At 35.9% G+C, this 19418-nt stretch overlaps 2 protein-coding genes across 2 annotated transcripts in view; both read right to left on the bottom strand.

Annotated features, from left to right (window-relative positions):
- Window positions 1-360: 360 nt before the first annotated feature.
- Window positions 361-1776, bottom strand: LOC101833362 (BCL2/adenovirus E1B 19 kDa protein-interacting protein 3). The gene has a single exon (XM_005084934.4). The coding sequence runs from the start codon at window positions 1686-1688 to the stop codon at window positions 1125-1127; it is 564 nt and encodes a 187-aa protein (XP_005084991.1). The 5' UTR covers window positions 1689-1776; the 3' UTR covers window positions 361-1124.
- Window positions 1777-4097: 2321 nt separating this feature from the next.
- Window positions 4098-19418, bottom strand: part of Cdh9 (cadherin 9) — a 134805-nt gene continuing 119484 nt past the window's right edge. The window contains exons 8-12 of the mRNA XM_040757730.1: window positions 11771-11907; window positions 11203-11324; window positions 10203-10320; window positions 9460-9711; window positions 4098-5428 (exon numbers count right to left, since the gene is read on the bottom strand). Coding sequence (XP_040613664.1) covers window positions 4941-5428; window positions 9460-9711; window positions 10203-10320; window positions 11203-11324; window positions 11771-11907 — 1117 coding nt within the window. The 3' untranslated portion in view covers window positions 4098-4940. The remainder of the gene's footprint in view (window positions 5429-9459; window positions 9712-10202; window positions 10321-11202; window positions 11325-11770; window positions 11908-19418) is intronic.

Raw genomic sequence — 19418 nt, 5'->3', positions numbered from 1 at the left:
CAAAGTTAAGCATATTCAACATCATTTACATCTTTTAGTTTAATGAGTAACAAATGAACTGATTTCCTTATTATATCATGTCACTGAAACATAATTAGTTTTCACCTGATCCATTCTGGAAGAGGTCTCAGAAATGGGGAAACATACATTCAAATATAAGTGAAAATGGCTAAACTTTAAAAAATGAGATGGTTTCTGAACTTTTCTAATCAGTTCAAAGATTTCAAATACTTTTTAGAGGACAAATATAATAATTTTCCTTGTAGTAAATTAAATATTTATTATCTTTTGCTCATGCAATGAGAAATTCTTTAAAACTTTCCAAAAATAGCTCATAATAACTCTTTTTTTTTTCCAAAGGATTTGGCAAAGATTTATTTTCTTTTCATTTCTAGTCTTTTAAAGTAGACAGATCTGCTTACAATACAGCTGATTTTAAAAGCACACAAAATTTAAGTACAACAGTGGGATTAAATCTAGCAGAGTGATGAAGGTGCTTGCAACAAAACTGACTGCCCAAGGCAGTAATGGCATACAATGAGGCTGGATCCTCATCCTACAAAGCAAGAAGAGGTGGGGACGACTGCACAGTAGGGTTTGTGAGTAACCTTAGCTTCTACTTGCTACTTAATTCACATAGTAAGAGACCTTTACAGATAACCCGCACCCATTTAATTAACCACGTAGCAATTTCTACTATGCAATAGGATTATAAGGCCACAATATTGTTTTGGGACAAACCCTGTAATGATTTTGATATCACTTACTCATTCTTTTGAAGTGTAAAGTGTCTTAAGTAGATTACAATTATAGATCATTTTTAAATACACCATTGCTAGTATATTAAAATTATTTATACTATTTATGTCTAATATTCAAAGAAAATATACTAATAAATGCTACAGTAGGCATCAGTCTGACATGCTTATTAATTGATCCCATAGGTATAATTATAGGTCATGATATTAGAGTCTATTGTCTCACTAAATCAGGAACACTGCATTTACAGAACAAATAAACACATGTAGTGCAGACACCCAAGGATCATGCTAGCTCTTCAGTTATCTGTCACAGTTTAGACATGAATCCTCACTGTGTGAACAAAGTCAGATCCAATTCTTCTGTCAAAAGGTGCTGGTGGAAGTTGTCAGGCGTCTTCCAATGTAGATCCCCAATCCAATGGCCAGCAGATGAGACAGCAACAGAGACGGAAGAAAAACCTTCAGAAAGTCTGCTGAGAAAATACCCCCTTTCTTCATAACGCTGGTGTTTCTCATGCTGAGAGTAGTTGTGCGCTTGGGGTGTTTAAACAGGAACTCCTTGGGGGGAATATTTTCTGGCCGGCTTGACCAATCCCATATCCAATCTGAGTTTTTCTTCAAGATGCTTTCAACTTCTCTTCTTCTCTCAATATAATCTTCCTCAGACAGAGTGCTGTTTTTCTCTCCAAAGCTGTGGCTGTCTGTTTCAGCTCTGTTGATATCTTGTGGTGTCTGGGAGCGAGGTGGGCTGTCACAGTGCGAACTCTTGGAGCTACTTCGTCCAGATTCATGCTGGGCATCCAGCAGTATTTTTTCCATGTCACCATTATAAATAGAGACAGAGGCTGGAACACTGCTCCCGTTCCCATTGCTAAAGTGCAGTTCTACCCAGGAGCCCTGCAGGTTCTCCTCCCCGCTCTGCGACATGGTGGCTCGACAAAAGGGCCCGAGCCCAGCTGCGGCAGGCCTCAGCGGCGGTCACCGAGAGATACGAGAACCGCCCGCTGCCTGCTCTGCTCTCTCATAATAACTCTTAAGCATGTGTTTATACTATTGTATTTGATACATAGAAACTCTTAATGGCAGGCTAGCCAAAATTAAATTTATTACCAATGAACCATCTTATTTACTACTTAAATTGTGACTGTAACAAGATGGTGGGCAACTTTTGACATGGAAAATAATTACCCTGCCATTTCCCTGTGAATGATTATTTTGGTTTCATACTGCAGTGAAAATAAGATCAGCATCAGCCAGAGTGTCTTTCCTACCTGGAGAATTATCTGATTCATTTCCTTTTTTTCTTCTAAGGTTTTTCAGTGCCTGTCTTCTGTTTATAGCTAATTCTAATCATTAGTAAATCATCATTGTTGTGATTTTAAAAGTGGTAGGAGAGAGAAAGATGCCATGAGACACAATTACATGGAGGGTATATTTAATAGGGCAAAGGGAGCGGGAAACGGCGGGCAGGGAATGGGTTGATGGGCCTCTGTGGACCGGAAAAGCAGAACAGAAAAAGAAAGTGGGGAGAGAGACAAGCAGAGAAGCAGAGAGCAGGGACAGTGTGTGTGTGTGGGGGGGGGGACAGAGAGACAGGAAAGAGAGACTGGAGGTGGGAAGGGACCTTTAAAAGGGGACTAGTGACTAGACACAGGTGGTGCTTTTAGTGGCTGCACCTGAGAGCATATCCTGTCAGAACCCCAAGCACAGGCCAGTGCAGATGCCTGAATGCTAACAATCATACTGTTATACCTATATTTCTACAAATGATATGCACTTTAGTCTAATTGATAAAATTATTACTAAAAACCCATATTGTTTAATTCATTTTAAAATGTAATTTCATGGGCCTCAGTGGTTAAAAGCACTGGCTTGTCTTCCAGAGGACCTGTTAGTATTCCAGCAACTCTACTGGGCCACCCTCAGTTGCAGCCACTTAAGAGCATCACCTGTGCACATTCACCACACTCCCATTTTAAAGGGCCCTGCCCACCTTCTCCCTCCCTCCCTCCCACCCATGGGTACCAACAAAACATGGTATATCAGGTTGTAATAAGACTTACCACATTCCCATATATTAAGGTGGCCCAGAAGTAAGAGGTAGGGTTACAAAAAAACAGTAAAAGATTTGGAGACAATCTTTGTCCCCACTATTTGGAGTCCCATAAAATGACCAAGTCACACAACTGTAATATATATGCAGAGTAGCTAGGTCAGTCTCTTGCAGACTCCTAGGTTGTCTATCCAGTCTCTGTGTACCCCTATGAAACCAGATTAGTTAATTCTGTCAGTTTTCTTGTGATGTCCTTGAACCTTCTATCTCCTAGAATCCTTCCTCCCTCGTTTCAGCAGGAGTCCCTGAACTCTGCCTAATGTTTGGCTGTTGGTCTGCATCAGTTTCCATCAATTGCTGGATAAAACCTCTTTAACAAAAATTGGGCTAGGTACCAATCCCATCACATCCCATAGGCAGGACACATTGTAAGTAGAAGGTTATGGGGCTGGCTTTGTTTCCAACTTCCTCCACTTGAAGTCTTGCATGGTCATCAGAGATGATCATATCCACCATTGCTAGGTCTCTTAGATGGGATCAGCCTTATAGATGCCTGGGGGATTCCCATGTGCTACCTTTTAACTTAGTCTCAAAATGCTCCCACTTTCCAGTGGTCTCTTTCAGTACTCTCCTGTGCTCTTTCCCCTCCTCCAAATCCCCCCAGATCCTATCTACCTCCCTAATCAGCCAACTTCCTGTTCTTTTCCAATCTCTAACAACAAACAAACAAACAAACAAAAACAAAAGAGGAAACAAACAAAAATCCTCTAAACAAATAAGAGAAAGAGCATCAGACCAATTAAAAAAGAACAAAACAAAAAAGATATAAAAGCATAAAAAATACAGAGAGTTGTTTGTATTGACCTACTGTCCTGGATGTGAGGTTTACTCTGGAATGTGGTTGTTATACTCAGGGACACTCTATTGAAGAAAATGAATCTTCAATTTCCCAGCAGATATCAATAGAAAATTACCCTTTAGGTAAGGTTTGGCTGTGTGTTCACTTCTCCTCAATCCAGGGAATTTTTTCCAGTTTGAAATTGTAAAGATTAACAAACATTTTTAATATGTTACCAGGAACTGAGATTATATCTGTTGAATTTGCAGACCAGCAACACACATACACACACACACACACACACACACACACACACACACACACACACTCATAATTACCATTTCTCATTTTAAAACTATTATTTCTGAAATAATTGACTTGGGGCTTTCTCTAATCTCTTCAGCATCTTTGACTTACACTCCATGTATTCAAATACAATGCATGGTTTGATAAATCTTGCAAAAAGGTAGTTTATTTTCACAATCATATATATAATAATGTATATCCCAAATCAATGCTATAGTCTATGAGTAGACATTAGTAGTTCAATAAACATTTGTCCACACTTAAACAATCAAAACAGAGGAAGAACAATTCATAGCACAGTTCATCCCTGGAGCTATCTCAGTTTACATGGGTGTCTTCTGCACTGACTTCTAAACTGCTTTTCCCTGAGTAAATCGTGTTTTACACTCAGAGAGATAAAACACTTCTGTTGTGAGATCAACTGCTCCAAGGAATTAAGTAAAATGAAATTGATTTTTATAAATATTAGTTTATTTCATAAAAATACAAAAATATAAATATACATTTATAAAAATATGAGTGAATTAACACAAAGACATCTTTCAACTAAATAAATATGGCAGTAATAGTCACTCCTAATTTAATTAGGTATATTTTCTTTCATATTAATTTACAAAGCAGTTGCACAATGTTTAATTTCATAATATATATGATTGACAATCAGTTAAGAAAACATTTATAAATTTACTAAACTAAGACAAGGCACAAAAAGCCTTTCAAGAGTTTTTATTGACTATTGATGTGATATATTTTTCCAAGCTCATTAGGCAAAGAGGGTGAAAGGTTGTTATTACTGTTTTAAAATCTATGTCATTCATACTCGTTCACGGAAACTTACTGATTAAGCAAATCCTTACTAAGACAACACTAATGTATTTTTTGGAGTTGATTTTTAAAAACTTCCCCCAGAAAAAGGATAATACAGGCCACTCAATTCTGATCAATGAGTATTTCCACTAGCGTTGATCAAGTCATACAGGACTCATTCCCGGTCACTGTCATCACCTCCATACATATCTGCAAGTTTTTTGAACCTTGGCCCCCAGTCGCTAAGGTAATCATAATCTTGGTTACAATCAGCTGTGAAAGACTCTAGGGAGCTGAGAGAATTGGCTATGGAATCATTCCCTTCATAAGCATAAGTGGCCAGGGAGTCGTAGGGAGGTGCACTTGGATCTGAGTCGTTTTCTTTTAATCTCCGGTGGATAAAATCTTGTACATCAATATTTTCCCACAGGGGTACAGTTCTTCTTATCTGAAAAATAGTATCAGGCATTACATCTCTTCTAAGTTTACTGTCTTCTCTTGCTTCTGGGTTCCTTAATGTGCCAATGTCAAAAGCCTGGGTGTCTTCCTCTCCACCACCTTCATCATTATAGGTCACAATGTTGTCCCGGACATCATCCTTTGAAATGATCAGAGGCTCCTTTTTTCGTTGCCTCTTCAATGCAGCAAACAGCACAATTAGAGCTATTGATGAGATGAACAGATAGTGAGATTCATGATTAGAGAGAATATACATAATTCTAGTTGATGTGAAGCTTACTAGATCATCTGGAGACAGGAGGTAACTATGTGATTGGAAACATTGTGTGATTTAAAATAAAATAAAACACTAAAATAAACAATGAAATGTGGAATCTATTAAAGCATTATTAATTTACAAACAGTGTCTGCAGAGCATGGGTATTGAAAATATTATTTATGACTTGCTGTGTTTGGTCAACTAAGATTAACTGGAATCTCATTCTCACCTATTACACATTGATCTCAAATTTAAAAAAAATAATTATTCAGTCATTATCACCAGTAAAAATTTAGAGTTATGTATGTAAATTGTCTCTCCTATAGAAGCACATAAATGAATACATTTATATATGCATAGATTTATTATATGCATAAGCACACAGACTTATATAATGTACATGACAAAAATTTTATCTAATTAAATATTTAGCAGATATTTATCTAAATTTCCTTAGTGGTATGGTTTTGGAAACTTTCTGGAAATTCTGAAATGCAACTCTAAGACCTAAATGCAATATACAAATTTCTAAACAAGTTTAACTTATACTCACACATAGGGCAGCTAAAAATAGATTTTTCTTAATGAGACCATTCATAATTCACAAATTTATATTCAAAATTTGAGACCAAATTGTAATTGGTTTTATTTATATAGTCTTCTAACTTTTATTTATGTACTTTTCTATGGATATAATTAAGCACTTTCCCATACAGTAAAATTACAGCATTCCCATTGTATTTGTAGATTTAAATTTAATACAAATATTTGACAACCATCTTTTCCTAATGTCTATACATTAGGATGTACTTTATGCATAAGTACATTTATTTATGCTAGTATGTGTGAGTGCATTTTTTGTGTGGGTGTGTCTGTGTGTGGAGTCCGCAGATTAATGTAGGGGGTCTTTCTTGGTCACTATCTATAGTATTTTGTAAATTAGGATCTCTCCCTGAATTAAGAAGGACTAATTGTCTAGAATGACTGTCCTTCATGTCTTCCACCTTATCCTTGCCCTAAGGGCAGTGGAGGTTGAAGGTGTGCTCATATACACCCAACATTTTCCCTGGATGCTAGTTTTCTGAATTCATGTCCTGAGATTTGCATGAAAAGCATTTTACCATCTAAGTCATATCCTTAGCGCCTATAAAATATTTTCAATAATTAAAAATCGGTATTATTTCTAAATTTTGAAATTTATATTAAAATCCAATCAATCCTCTCATTTACACTATGAACTAAATCAGAATATAGTAAAAATACAGTAGAGGCAGACACCCACAGCTAAACCCTGAGCTGAACTCTGGAGTCCAGGTGCAGAGAGGGAGTAGTGATGAGCAACGGGGTCAAGACTCGGCTGAAGAAACCCATTAAAACAGCTGACCTGAACTAGGGGGAGTTCATGGACCCCAAACTGATAGCTGGGAAACCAACATAGGACTGTTCCAGACCCTCTGAATGTGAATGTCAGTTTGGAGGTCTGGTTAGTCTATGGGGCTTCTGGAAGTGAATTGGTATTTGTCCCTGGTACACAGGTGGACTTTAGGAGACCACTCCATGTGTGTGCCTGAACACATTGGGGAGGGCCTAGGCCCTACTCCATGTGATGTGACAAACTTTGAGAATCCCAATGTCCCTGGGGAGCAGAAAGGGGATGGTATACGGGGTTGGTAGGGCGCAGGGGAGGAGAGGAGGGAGAAAGAACTGGAATTGACATGTGAAACAAGCTTGTTTCTAATTTAAATTTAAAAAAGAAAATAATGATCAATTTGGGAAAATTTATTTAAACAGGAGAGAAATTGAAAACTACAGTTCATTTATTTTAAGAAGCCAACATTTTGCCAAAATTGCTTAAGAGCCATTCTTGGCTATGCATATTTGTAGCTTCAGCATTTTAGGGCCTTAAGCAGTAAGACCCTTTGAACCTCTCCAGGACTGCCTACTGAGATCTTGTCCCAAAGGCTAGAAGAAAGGGGAGATGATCAGCATATTTCATTGAAAGTATCAATAAATTAACTTCACATTTTCCATTGCTTTTGTTGTTCTCTTACTCAATTTTGTTATGTTGTATTTGTTTGTAGTGTTGGGCTTTGAGTATGGGTGGAAAGCATTGTACCATTGTCCTGCATCTCCAGGACAATTGTTAACCTCAAAAAATCTGACAAAAAATATATATTTTGAGGACTTAACCTTTATTCAGGTTCATCAGGGAGGTACTAACAATAAAGAAAACATTACTGTATTAAATAAATAATACCTCAATCTTTCTTATTAAAAGAAAAAAGGGAAATCATAAACACTTTGTATAACATGATCATGTTGACAGGAATTTTTAAACTTTATTAGCATTCTTCAATTTGTCTAGGCATTCTTTCACTATTATACATTTTATTCCTACAGATTTTATTACTTATATTTGTTTGGATTTGCATAAAATCTGATATCAAACTTAGTGCCTCACAATGCTAATATGCTTTATCCCTGAGCTATAATCACAACATTCTTCTAAATTAAGATGTATGATAATTAAATCATAAGATTCATCTTAGTGCCAGAGAGGTCTCTGTGGTCAAAATTTATAAACTTCTTGTCACAGATTTCATTTCCAAAATTTTTTTCTAGTTGTTTGAGACCACAGTCAAGCTTTAAGGAGCCCCGGACTGGGCAGAAATGATGACTCAGGGCAAAACACTCTCATTTTCTTTCTCAATAGCTTGATGATGGTAAATGAAACAAATGTTTTCCATTCACTTTTGTCAAACCCCTAGTGAAATTCAAAAAAAATCTGGCAAAAGGAATTTTATTGAGAGAGCCTGAAAGGATTTACCGTGAAAAGAAGCCAGCACACATGAAAATTTAGCACATAAACTTGGCGAGCTCCCCTGCCCTAAGTGCAAATTTTTTGGATGAATATTTTATAGAAATAATTTTTGGAGTGTTTTGCAGTGAAACAACTATTTAATTGAATTAAATCATTGCTGTGTTAGTGTCTGTGTAGATAAAATGTGTTCTATCAGAAACAAGATTTAATTACCCTCTTCCAATGACATTACAAATGTGAGTTTTTGTGTGTTTGTGGTGTGTGTGTGTGTGTGTGTGTGTGTGTGTGTGTGTGTATCTTATAATAGTTCCCTATGGAAAATATCTTAAGGTGGCCACATTAATGCCTGATATATTCCTATATATTTTCTAATATTACTAAAAACATATTTAAATGTGAAACTATGCTTAGTTCTGAGACTAGAATAGTCTTTGAAGGTAGAAATATTTGTGTTGAAGGTAGAAATATTTGTGTTAATATTCCAATAAATACATTTCAGAAATCCCATTTGGGAGTTGCTGAGGGAGCTCAATAGATAAGTAGCTTGCTTGACAAGAATGGGGCAATTAGTCCGGACCTCCAGCAGACAGGTGTAATGTCAGACGTGATGATAGAGACCTGTAATTCTGATGACAGAAGTATGAGGAGAAACCCAGAGCAGCATTAACCAGCAGGTACAGCCAAATCGGTGAGCTCCATGTTTTGTGAACTATCCAGTGTCAATATATAAGGTTATAATCACTGTATGAGGGCACCTGATGCTGATCTCTGGGCTCCACGCATGACTCTATGTTTATGTGTGACCTGTATACAAGTGCACGCGGGCATGCAATTGCACAAGGAAAGGGTTACACCTGTTTTTTTTTTCGCTATTTCCTAGTTGAAGAGATTTGATAGGATTAAATAAATCATTAAATTGAGTCCGTAGAACTGTGACCATAATACCTTCATGCTATGGTCATAACAATCATGCTATTTATATCTTGTTTTATAGCTTTAGACAACAAATCCTTTCTCCCACAAAGAAAAATAGTTGGGGTATTTTGTCATTAAGAATAATTGTACTAAAATGATAAATATGTACCACATCATACACAATGCCTTGGCAATGGAGAAGACCATGGGTAGGGGAGGATTGAGAGAAACATAGCTTACTAAGGAGGATGATGACACAAAGCAAAATTGCGATGAGCGCTCCTGTGCTCAGGCCGGCAGCAAGCATCAGGGCCTCTGCATTGCAGGACTGCATGTTCCCTTGGTTATCACAGGCACACACACGGATTGTGAGCGTGCCAGTGCTGCTTTGAATAGGGTAATCATTGTCAAAGATTAAAACTGGCAGCAGGTAGGTGTTCATTTTGGTGCGGCTGTAACCATCTTTTCGAGTTATGATTCCTGCTGTATTATCTGAAAAGGACAAACACATAATTAGAAAAAAATCTTTGTACTCATTTCCTTCTCTCTCTTTTCTCTTTTCCTACTTCTCTGGTGCCTTCAAAACACTCTTCCTTCCCTTGGTTTCTTAAGACATGTTCTCATGTAGTCCAGGCTAGCCTCAATCCCCCTATCTAAAGAACAACCTTGAATTCTGATGTTTCTGAGGTCACTTCCAACGTGCTGGGATAATAGAAACCTTGCTTCATGTTCAATTTCAATTCTTCACCTTAATAACTGACACTGTATATATTTTAAATGTTTATTTATTATATATACAGTGTTCTGCATGCATGTATTCCTGAAGGTCAGAAGAAGGCAGCCATCTAACTACAGATGGTTGTGAGCCACCATGTGGTTGCTGGTAATTGAACTCAGGACATCTGGAAGAGCAACCAATGCTCCTAACCACTGAGACATCTCTCCAGCCCCAGACACTTTATATTTTTGTAGATGTCTTTTACCTTTATTGTCTACAATGGTGAAGTTTGGGTTGAGAGGAAATTCTGGCACTGGCTCAAAGAAGAACTTGTGTCCTCGGGGAGGGTCATCTTTGTCCATGACACTAATTGTTTGAATCAGCTGAAATAGAAACATATTCATTAACTCAATGCTGCAAAATAGAAACAAAGGTTAGTTCATTCAAGACCTTTTTCAGTAGCTGTGATTTGCTGGAGCGATGCAACTGCTTATATTTTTTATTTAATTAAAGTGTTGAACATACATATAATTTTCAGAAAAACACACCAAAGTGGTGTTTTTATGGACCTATTGTTTTCATCTAAGATGATATTCATCCAACAATGAAAATTCTCTCTGAAGCAAAGTTTGTCGGGTACTACAGTACATTGTTTTCTACTTCCTGATGACTCAGTCATCCAACTTTATGAAAAATTGATTAATTTGTTTAATAATATGTTTTTTCATTTTTCTAAAGCGCTGCTCACTTTAACTGTTTTATTTGTACTTCATTAGGATCTCGATTCCTCACTAGAAAATTGTTTTCCTAAGGAAGAACACATAAAATGTGCCCCTCAAAAGGCAACATTGGGTATGAAGAATTGTACAATTGAAATTTTACAATTGTAGAAAAATATTAGAGCAAACTGTACATTTCTGAGTACTAGTGTAGCAAAACATGAACAATTACAACAAATATTAAAATAAAAATATTTAATACTTATCAATATTCATTTAAAATATATACTCAAGACATTAGTGAGTATTACTCAATAAGAGCCTTATTTAACTCTATGTGAGAACTTTTGGGCAAGCTATAAATGTGTTTATTTTCCTGTAGTCAAGTTAAAAGTAATCTTGAAAGTCTCATTTTAAATACATTGAAAGTACTTTGGTGATTGTACATACAATGCAATAACAGTACAATAAAAAGCCATGCAACTGAAGCTGTGATTTCAGCCTTAACAAAGATATGTATATAAAGTTTATAATAACTATATTTACCTGCCCAGATTTTGCATTTTCACAAACAAATGTTTCATAGTACATGGCAAACTCTGGAGCATGATCATTTATATCAAGAATTCTGATGAAGACAGGAATTTGGCTACTCTGTTTTGGGTTATCTGAAACAAAAACTTCATGTTAAGTTTCAATGCCATTTGTAAAATCGTCTGTAAAGCCACAACCAACATTCATAGTTTAGTGACTAATCAATTCCCTCTATTCTGTATCTCATTTGGATGGCTAACAAATATCTCACTTTTATTACTTGGTCCAAACACAAATCATAATTTAAAAAAAGGATAATATAATGGAGGATAAGAAATGAAATTGACAATGTCCATAATTTCACATCAGATTTCTGTGATACTAGATACAATTCAAATCCACAACTAGAAAAAATAGAAAACATTTTTAAAATAAATTATTTAAATAAATATTAATATAAAGTACTAACATCTGCTGATTCATTTTTTCTTAGTATTACAATAATTTTAAAAGAGTCTATTTTTATCTTTTATTTACTAGTTTTGTGAAACATGTTTAGTTGGATAAACCTAGGACTTACTTATCTCTGTGGCTGTAATTGTGATGTTGTGCCAAGGGGATGATTCCCTGTCCAGGGGCTTCAGAGTGAAGATAGAGCCATTTTCTGAGTGAATACTGAAAATCCGGTCCATATCAGTATGCCGGTCAACAGTGTATCTGACAGAAAAGAGACTTGTAAATCCAGGCCTCTCTGAAATTAACTGAGTCTTTCTTCCAAAGTTTATAGCAAATTCACATATTCATATGACAAAAATGTGAGTTATAGAATGACGGCAACTTTTCTGCTTTTGTATCCCAGTGGGATCACTATGGAAACAGCTTTAGGCTCCGACTGTTCCATTATGACCACCAAGTTTGTGAGTGTGTTTGTTTATTCTCATGGGTACTTGTGTAAACCTTAGGTAAAGTGATAGCGATATGTGTTTTTTCATTGACTTATTTTATCACAACCCAGTATTAAATGTATTATAGAATAAAGAGTTATATTAAGCATGATAGTCAATAAGCAGTGCATTAAAAATGATTGTTGTGAGGACGAAAAATTAAAGAACAACAAAGAACAAGCCATCTAACCATTAACCATCGCCTAGAGTACTGCCCATTTTTCTAGATGTCTCCTTATAGGAATTTACGAAAATAACTGCTTGTGAAGTACTGAGTATTTTTTATTTTTTAATTTATTAAGTGCTGTGTGTTTTACTGTAGTTTCTGTTTGTTTTGTTTTTATATTTTTGTTTCCTTTATTTGTATATTTGTTTTTAGGCAGAATTTCAAATAGACAAGCATGACCACTCGCCGTTTATCCCAGGCTGTCCTTTAATGCCTGGTCTTTGTGCCTTCACTTTAAAAATATTTGGCCTATTTTTTGAGGCATGTGTTTGTATATAGCCCAGGATGACATCCAACTTGGAGTTCTCCTACCTTATTCTCATCACCCATGGCACTGAAGGCACAGGCAGCCAACCCAGCCAGCAGTTGCTGGTTTTTTTTTTTTTGCCATAATGCATATGTGACAATTGATTTGTTATAGGAAGCAGAAAATATTCCAGAAACTGAAAGTAAATTCAGTTACTTTAAGGATTTTTTTAATTGTGCACACATGTTAATACACTGCATGTCTGCCTGGCAACTGCGGAGGCCAGAAGAGGGGTCTGAATTCCCTGGAACAGGAGTTACAGAAAATTAAAAGCATCTGGATTGATGATTAGGACCAAACTCAGATCCTCTGTAGGAATAGTGCTCTTAACCATTAGGTATCTCCTTATTCCTGTAAACTCAATTCTTGAATTTAATTTTGCTAGTTTAATGCAATGTATGAAATTACATGTTAAATTTATTATACAGTTGCATATTTGTTTATTTGATTTATGCATTTTGTTTTGTCTTAGTGTGGTTTTGAGAGAGAGACACATGGAGCCTGACTTTCCCTTGATCTCTCTGTGTACCTAACACAGACCTTGCAATTTTTATTTTCCTGTTATCTCCAAGTTTTGAATTGTAAGTGAACTTCTATACCCAGGAGATGTTCACTCCTCATGAATCCATGAATCATTTCAGTCACCAATATTATGACCTTTCAAAGGATATTTCAACAGATGATAACATTTTCTACAAATGGTAAATCCCACCAGCAATGGAGGAGTGTTCCCCTTTCTTCACATCATCTACAGCACAGAGTGTCATTGATGTTTTTGATTTTATCCATTCTGGACGATGTAAGATGGTATCTTAGTGTTGCTTTGATTTACATTTCCCTGATGGCTAAGTATGTTGAACACTTTCTTAAGTGTCTTTCAGCCATTTTAGATTTCTCTATTGAGAATTCTCTATTTAGTTCTGAACTCTACTTTTTAATTGAATTGTTGGTGTTTTGTTGACTAGCTTCTTGAGTTCTTTATATGTTTTGGAAATCAGCCCTCTGTCAGATGTGGGGTTGGTGAATATCTTTTCCCATTCTGTGGGCTGCTGTTTTGTCTTGTTTACTATGTTCTTTGCCTATTAGAAGCTTCTCAGTTTCAGGAGGTACCATTCATTAATTGTCAATCTCAGTGTCTGTGCTACAGGTGTTATGTTTATGAAGTGATCTCCTGTGCGGCTGCTTTGGAAATCAGTATGACAGTTTCTCAGGAAAGTATGAATCAGTCTACCTCATGATCCAGCAATTCCACTCTTAGGCACATACCCAAATGATGCTCATTCATACAACAAAGACATTTGTTCAAATATGTTCATAGCAGCATTGTTTGTAATAGACAGAACATGGAAGCAACCTAGATGCCCCTCAACTGAAGAACAGATGAAGAAAATGTGGTACATTTAAACAATACAGTATTACTCAGCAGAAAATAAAGCAATGAAATCTTGAAATTTTCAGGCAAATGGATGGAACTGGAAAAAAAAACCATCCTGAGTGAGGTAACCCAGTCACAGAAAGACAAGCAGGGTATGTACTCACTCATATAAGGATATTAGACATACACCAAAGGACTACCAGCCTACAATCCATACCACCAGAGAAACTAGGAAACAATGAGGACCCTAAGAGAAAAACACTTGGTCCCTTGAAGAAAGTGAAAGGGACAAGAACTCTTGAGTAAATTGGGATCATAAGGTGAGAGGGGAGGGAGGTAGGAAAAGAGAAGCAAGAAGATGAGGTAGAGGAGAACAAGAGGGATCAGGAATACTGAGACAGGGGAGGATTAGATGAGAGAAAGAAAGGAGATACCTTAATAGAGGGAACCAGTATAGTTTTAAAGAGAAATCTAGAACTAGGTAAATGCTCAGAGATCTACAAAGATGACTCAAACTAACAATCTAGGCAGTAGTGGAGAGGTCACCTTTGATGCCCTTCCACTGTAGTGAGATCGGTGACTACCTTAATTGCCATTGTAGAGCCTTCATCCAGTAGCTGATGGAAGCTGAATCAGGCACCCACAGCTAAGCACTGAGCCATACTCCTAGTATTCTGTTTTAGAAAGGGAGGATGGATGAGCAAAGGAGCCAAGACTGTGCTGGAAAAACCCACAGAACCACCTGACCTGACCTAGTGAGAGAACAGGGACCACAGTAATAAATCTCGGGGAATCCCCCACCATTGGACTGAATCAAACCCTCTGAATGTGGGTGCAAGTTAGGAGGCTTGGAAGGTCTATGGACCTCTAACAGTGGGACCAATATTTATCCCTAGTGCACAAAAGGACTTTGGGAGCCCATTCCCTATGGAGGGATGATACCATTTCAGCTCAGATACAAGGAGGACTCCCTAGGCCCTCCCACAAATGATGTGACAGACTTTGATGATCCCCTATGGAAGGCCTTACTATTCTTGGGGAGTGAATTCATGTCTTCCTTGTTGGAAAGCCAAGCAGTTGACCATTAACTGATAAAGAAAAAGAATATCCTTTTGTTCCCAATAGCTTTTCCCTAGAGAATCATATGAGGACTCTCTGGTGAAATAAATGATAAATAATAATTCTTACTTTTCAAAAGTCACGAATTGAATTATAGGGAATCAAAAGTAGTTGTGGGCACATGCCAGCCCACTACTTCAGCTTATCCTTGAACAGCAATTTTCAGATTGTGAATTCGTGGAGGAAAATCACTTTGACAATTTAGGATTACACTTACTTTTTATCATCAGCAGTGAAAACTTTCAGTTCTATATTTAAACATTACCCTCAGTAAAAATGCTGTCTCATGATTTGTCAATGTCCAGAGATAACATTCTTTTACTTAGTATCCATTTTCTATTTCCAACAGAGAATTAGAACATTCCAAGTTACCAATTAATAATAAATATATTGAATTACTGCAAAGGACCAGAAAAATGTGTTAAACACTTAACACAGGCATGATTCTTGTGTCCCAATAATTGGTTTATAAAGTCAATATATTTTATTGATTTTCCTTCATTGAATTTTGAAAAATTGTATGAAACAGATCACTGGTGTAAACTGTTTGTGGGAATAATTCCTGCAGAGAAAGGAATTGTTTATATGGGTGACATCTAAAAAAACAAGACGTTCACATGATAACTCATCTGTAGAATCTGAGATCAAAATTTATGCTTTTCATCTTATATTGTATAATAAAACTTTAAACACAGTAAAGTACCTTTGTAATTTTTTCCTAAGACAGACTACATAGAGACCCCAATCATACACAACATTGCTAGGAGTTGCTTCATTGTGTAAAATAAACCATCTTATTAATGACTAGGTAAGTGTAGCCAGAATATGGATTCACTTTCTGCCTCCTGAGCTAATTCTTTCAAGAAATATTTTTCTCACAAGTGTATACAGCAAAATTTTTATTTTTATTGTTCAAATGGATGTTGACTACATATTAAAGCTATGTTTAATTTCACAAGAAAATAATGATTTACAGAGATTCACAATTTTAAATTCAAACCAATATTATTATTTACAGACAGTGTCTTAATGAATCCTTGGCTACCATAATTCCTGCTATGTATTTCAAACTATCCTTGGGGTGATATATTATTTATGATTTACTAAAACTTTCCTAGGATTCAGAAAGCAAAGTCAGTCTCAATCTATGGATATCAGTCAATTTTGGTACACACCTTTAATCCCAGCAGCCAGAAACTAGGAGGTAGTAGCCCACACCTTTAATCCTAGGACTCAAGATTAAGAGGTAGAGAGATCGCTTTTAGTTCAAGGCCACCATGGCCTACACAAGAATGAAGAGTAACTGAGTTTATGCCTTTGATCGCCGCACCTGGGTCCAAATGCCTTTAATACCAACATTAGAGAAGTATAAAAGATAGGAGCAAGGTCTCAGATTCGGCATTCATTCTCTAGCAACATTGAAGATAGGAAGGTATTGAAATCTCCAGTCACCTTGAGGACAGCATAACAGTCCAGAATTACAGTCTGAGGATTGGTTAAGACAGGATCGCCTTTCAGCCTTTTGTGATCTTCAGCTTGAATCTTGATCCCAGAATGAAGGTTCCATAACCACATCTGGCTAGATTCTTTTCTTTCACAACACAATATAATGAAGAAATATAGGAAGCCCTCTGCGTATTGATGTTCCATGGATTCACTGAAGCCCAGGTTGGATCCTCTGGCCGTTACTGAAGCTTAGCCCAATCCGTAGCCAATAAATTGGTTTTGAAATTTACTTTTAATCGAAAGCAACTGATTTTTTAAAAAAAAATCTTTGAACTTTAAAAATGTTGAACATAAAATAGGTGTGAAGTGAGGCAAGATGTTATTTCAAATGCATAAAATTATAGCCAACCTTATAATTTGAGAGATCCATAATAACTAATGAGGTGGAGCAGAGGTGCCCACAGCTCTTCCCTGTGACAATAAATTTGTATGGCCAGTAGAATTTGTATTTAAGCCAATAGGATTGATAAACAGATTTTCTGGGTGCTAGATGAAAAGCTGTTCACCAATTTTTTTCTTTTAGAATGTGTTTCTGGTGCTGATTTTATCCACTCTCTGTTTGGGATTCAGCCATGCTTCTTTATTCCTTGTTGATTTACTACTGAGTTTTCTTTCCATTACCATTGGATATCTAAAGATGGTTTCATTACATTTTACATTGTGATTATATTTTGCTCCCTTCTCATTCTATTTCCAGGTTACAACTTAATTTGTTGGAGGGTTTGGTTATATAATTGTTAGAACATCATAATGAGTGAAACTACATCTCATTCCTGAATTTTGACTAGAACTGGTAAGTTAAAAACATATCAGTCATTATGCTATACAATGAAGAAAGGATGAACACTGTGCTTTCAGCATTTTAAACCAAAAACATCCCTTTGAAATTATATCCTCAGGAAGTTACCATATTTGGGAAAGATGTATACAATCATTCAAAAATCTTTACAACTCAGATAATAAGGAATATAATAAAGTATAACTTTCTCCAGCTTCTCTCAAATTATTGAACTTTTCTAAATGTGAATACCCAACAAAATAAATAAAAAATGGAATTTAAACAACTGTCAAAACCACAAGCTTTGCTTGAAAATGCAGGTAAGTATAAATATATTTTAATGCATAAGGATTAAAATATTTCAAGGTGCCAATGAAAAAGGAATAAATATTCAAATTATGATATTTTTATATGAGAGTACAGCTCAGTTGTCTGTGGTAGAGCCCTTTCCTAGCACTACATTATCTCTCCAAGAGAAGCAGTTCTCAAGTTCATCATAAAAAGAATTCATTATAAAATGAATCAATTTTATATAAAAGAATACATAGTAACTATATACTTTCCAAGAAATGTTTGTAATTTATATCTAGTAATAAAAGGGAAGCAAAACTTTGCTGAGGTAGTTGGCTATTCCCAGAGAAAGGTGAAAAGTAGGTGTTAAAAAAGAAATTAGACCTCTTTTTGGAATGTAGAGGTTTATTAATAGGCATACAGCTGGTCAAAGTGCAGAGTGTAAGTGACTGTTGAGTGGGATTCAGTCCTAATTGTAGTATCACCTACCTCTTCCAGTTCCTCAGGAAACATTACTGAAGATGTAGTAGAAAGATTGTAAGAGCAAAGACTGATGCAAAACTGTTGTTTGGACATGACCGGATCATGGAACATGTGAACTCCCAGCAGCTGTTGTTGTCTATACAGTGTATGCAGAAGGTCAACACAATCAACATTTCAGTATAAACTAGAGATGAAATTCCAGAACCATTGGAATTAATGGCTGCTGAAGGACTGAGGGTCTCTTATATATAACTGTGTGGTCCCTGGTAGGACGTTCCTGCGTGCATGTGTCTAAACTATGCTCATATAGATGAACATCACTAACTGGACTTCTGCTTTATAAGGGGAAAATGGAGAACATGACGTTGTATGTGAACATGATGGGGACATATACACACATACATAAAGATCAAACAATAACTAAAAATGTCTAATACAAATCCAAGAAACAAAACCTTTTATGATCATGATCATAAAGACACGAACATGTCTGTGATGATGTTTTCACTTTTGAAAATATGGTAATTTTTAACAACTCAGGTTTTCAAATTTGTCCACTTCATCGTAGATCAGGTTTACTTCAAAGAAGCTGTTAAATGCTAACAGAAATAAAAGTTTTTCTGGGACTGGAAGGTTGGTTCAGAAATTAAAAGCTTTGGCTATCTTCTAGATAGGCAAAGGTTCATTTTCTAGCCCTGATATTTTGGCTCACAATGTCAATAATTTCAAATCCAGGCAATCAAGAACATCTAATGAATTCAATGGGCATCTTTATACATGTGATTCACAGACATGCACAAAGCAAATGACCTGCACACATAACATAAAAATATTTAATTAATTTTGTTATCAATATTACAGTGGTCATAACATAATTATAACCATTACTATATATTAAAATTATTATACTTGTGTTATTGTAACATATTTTAAACTGAGGGTTTACAGAGATAATGTACAAAAACCATTTTAATCATTTTCTGGTTAGGAGTTCTAGTTTAATAATATTAATTCATTGTATGAAGATTGACATGTAGTGAAATCACAGCAACATAACTAACAGAGCATGAATATTGTTGGCTGTGCATAATGTATTGATAAGTTGCAGAAATTTCTCCAGAATGGAATTTTTAAATGGAAAGAGTAATGTGAAATTTCTGATATGAATACACACATATTTTAGGGGACTTGGAGGAACA

Source organism: Mesocricetus auratus, unplaced genomic scaffold (assembly GCF_017639785.1).
Source record: "Mesocricetus auratus isolate SY011 unplaced genomic scaffold, BCM_Maur_2.0 Super-Scaffold_100015, whole genome shotgun sequence".
NCBI lineage: Eukaryota > Metazoa > Chordata > Mammalia > Rodentia > Cricetidae > Mesocricetus > Mesocricetus auratus.
The sequence above is the reverse complement of the archived record's forward strand: the minus strand, read 5'-3'. Positions and strand labels throughout refer to the sequence as shown.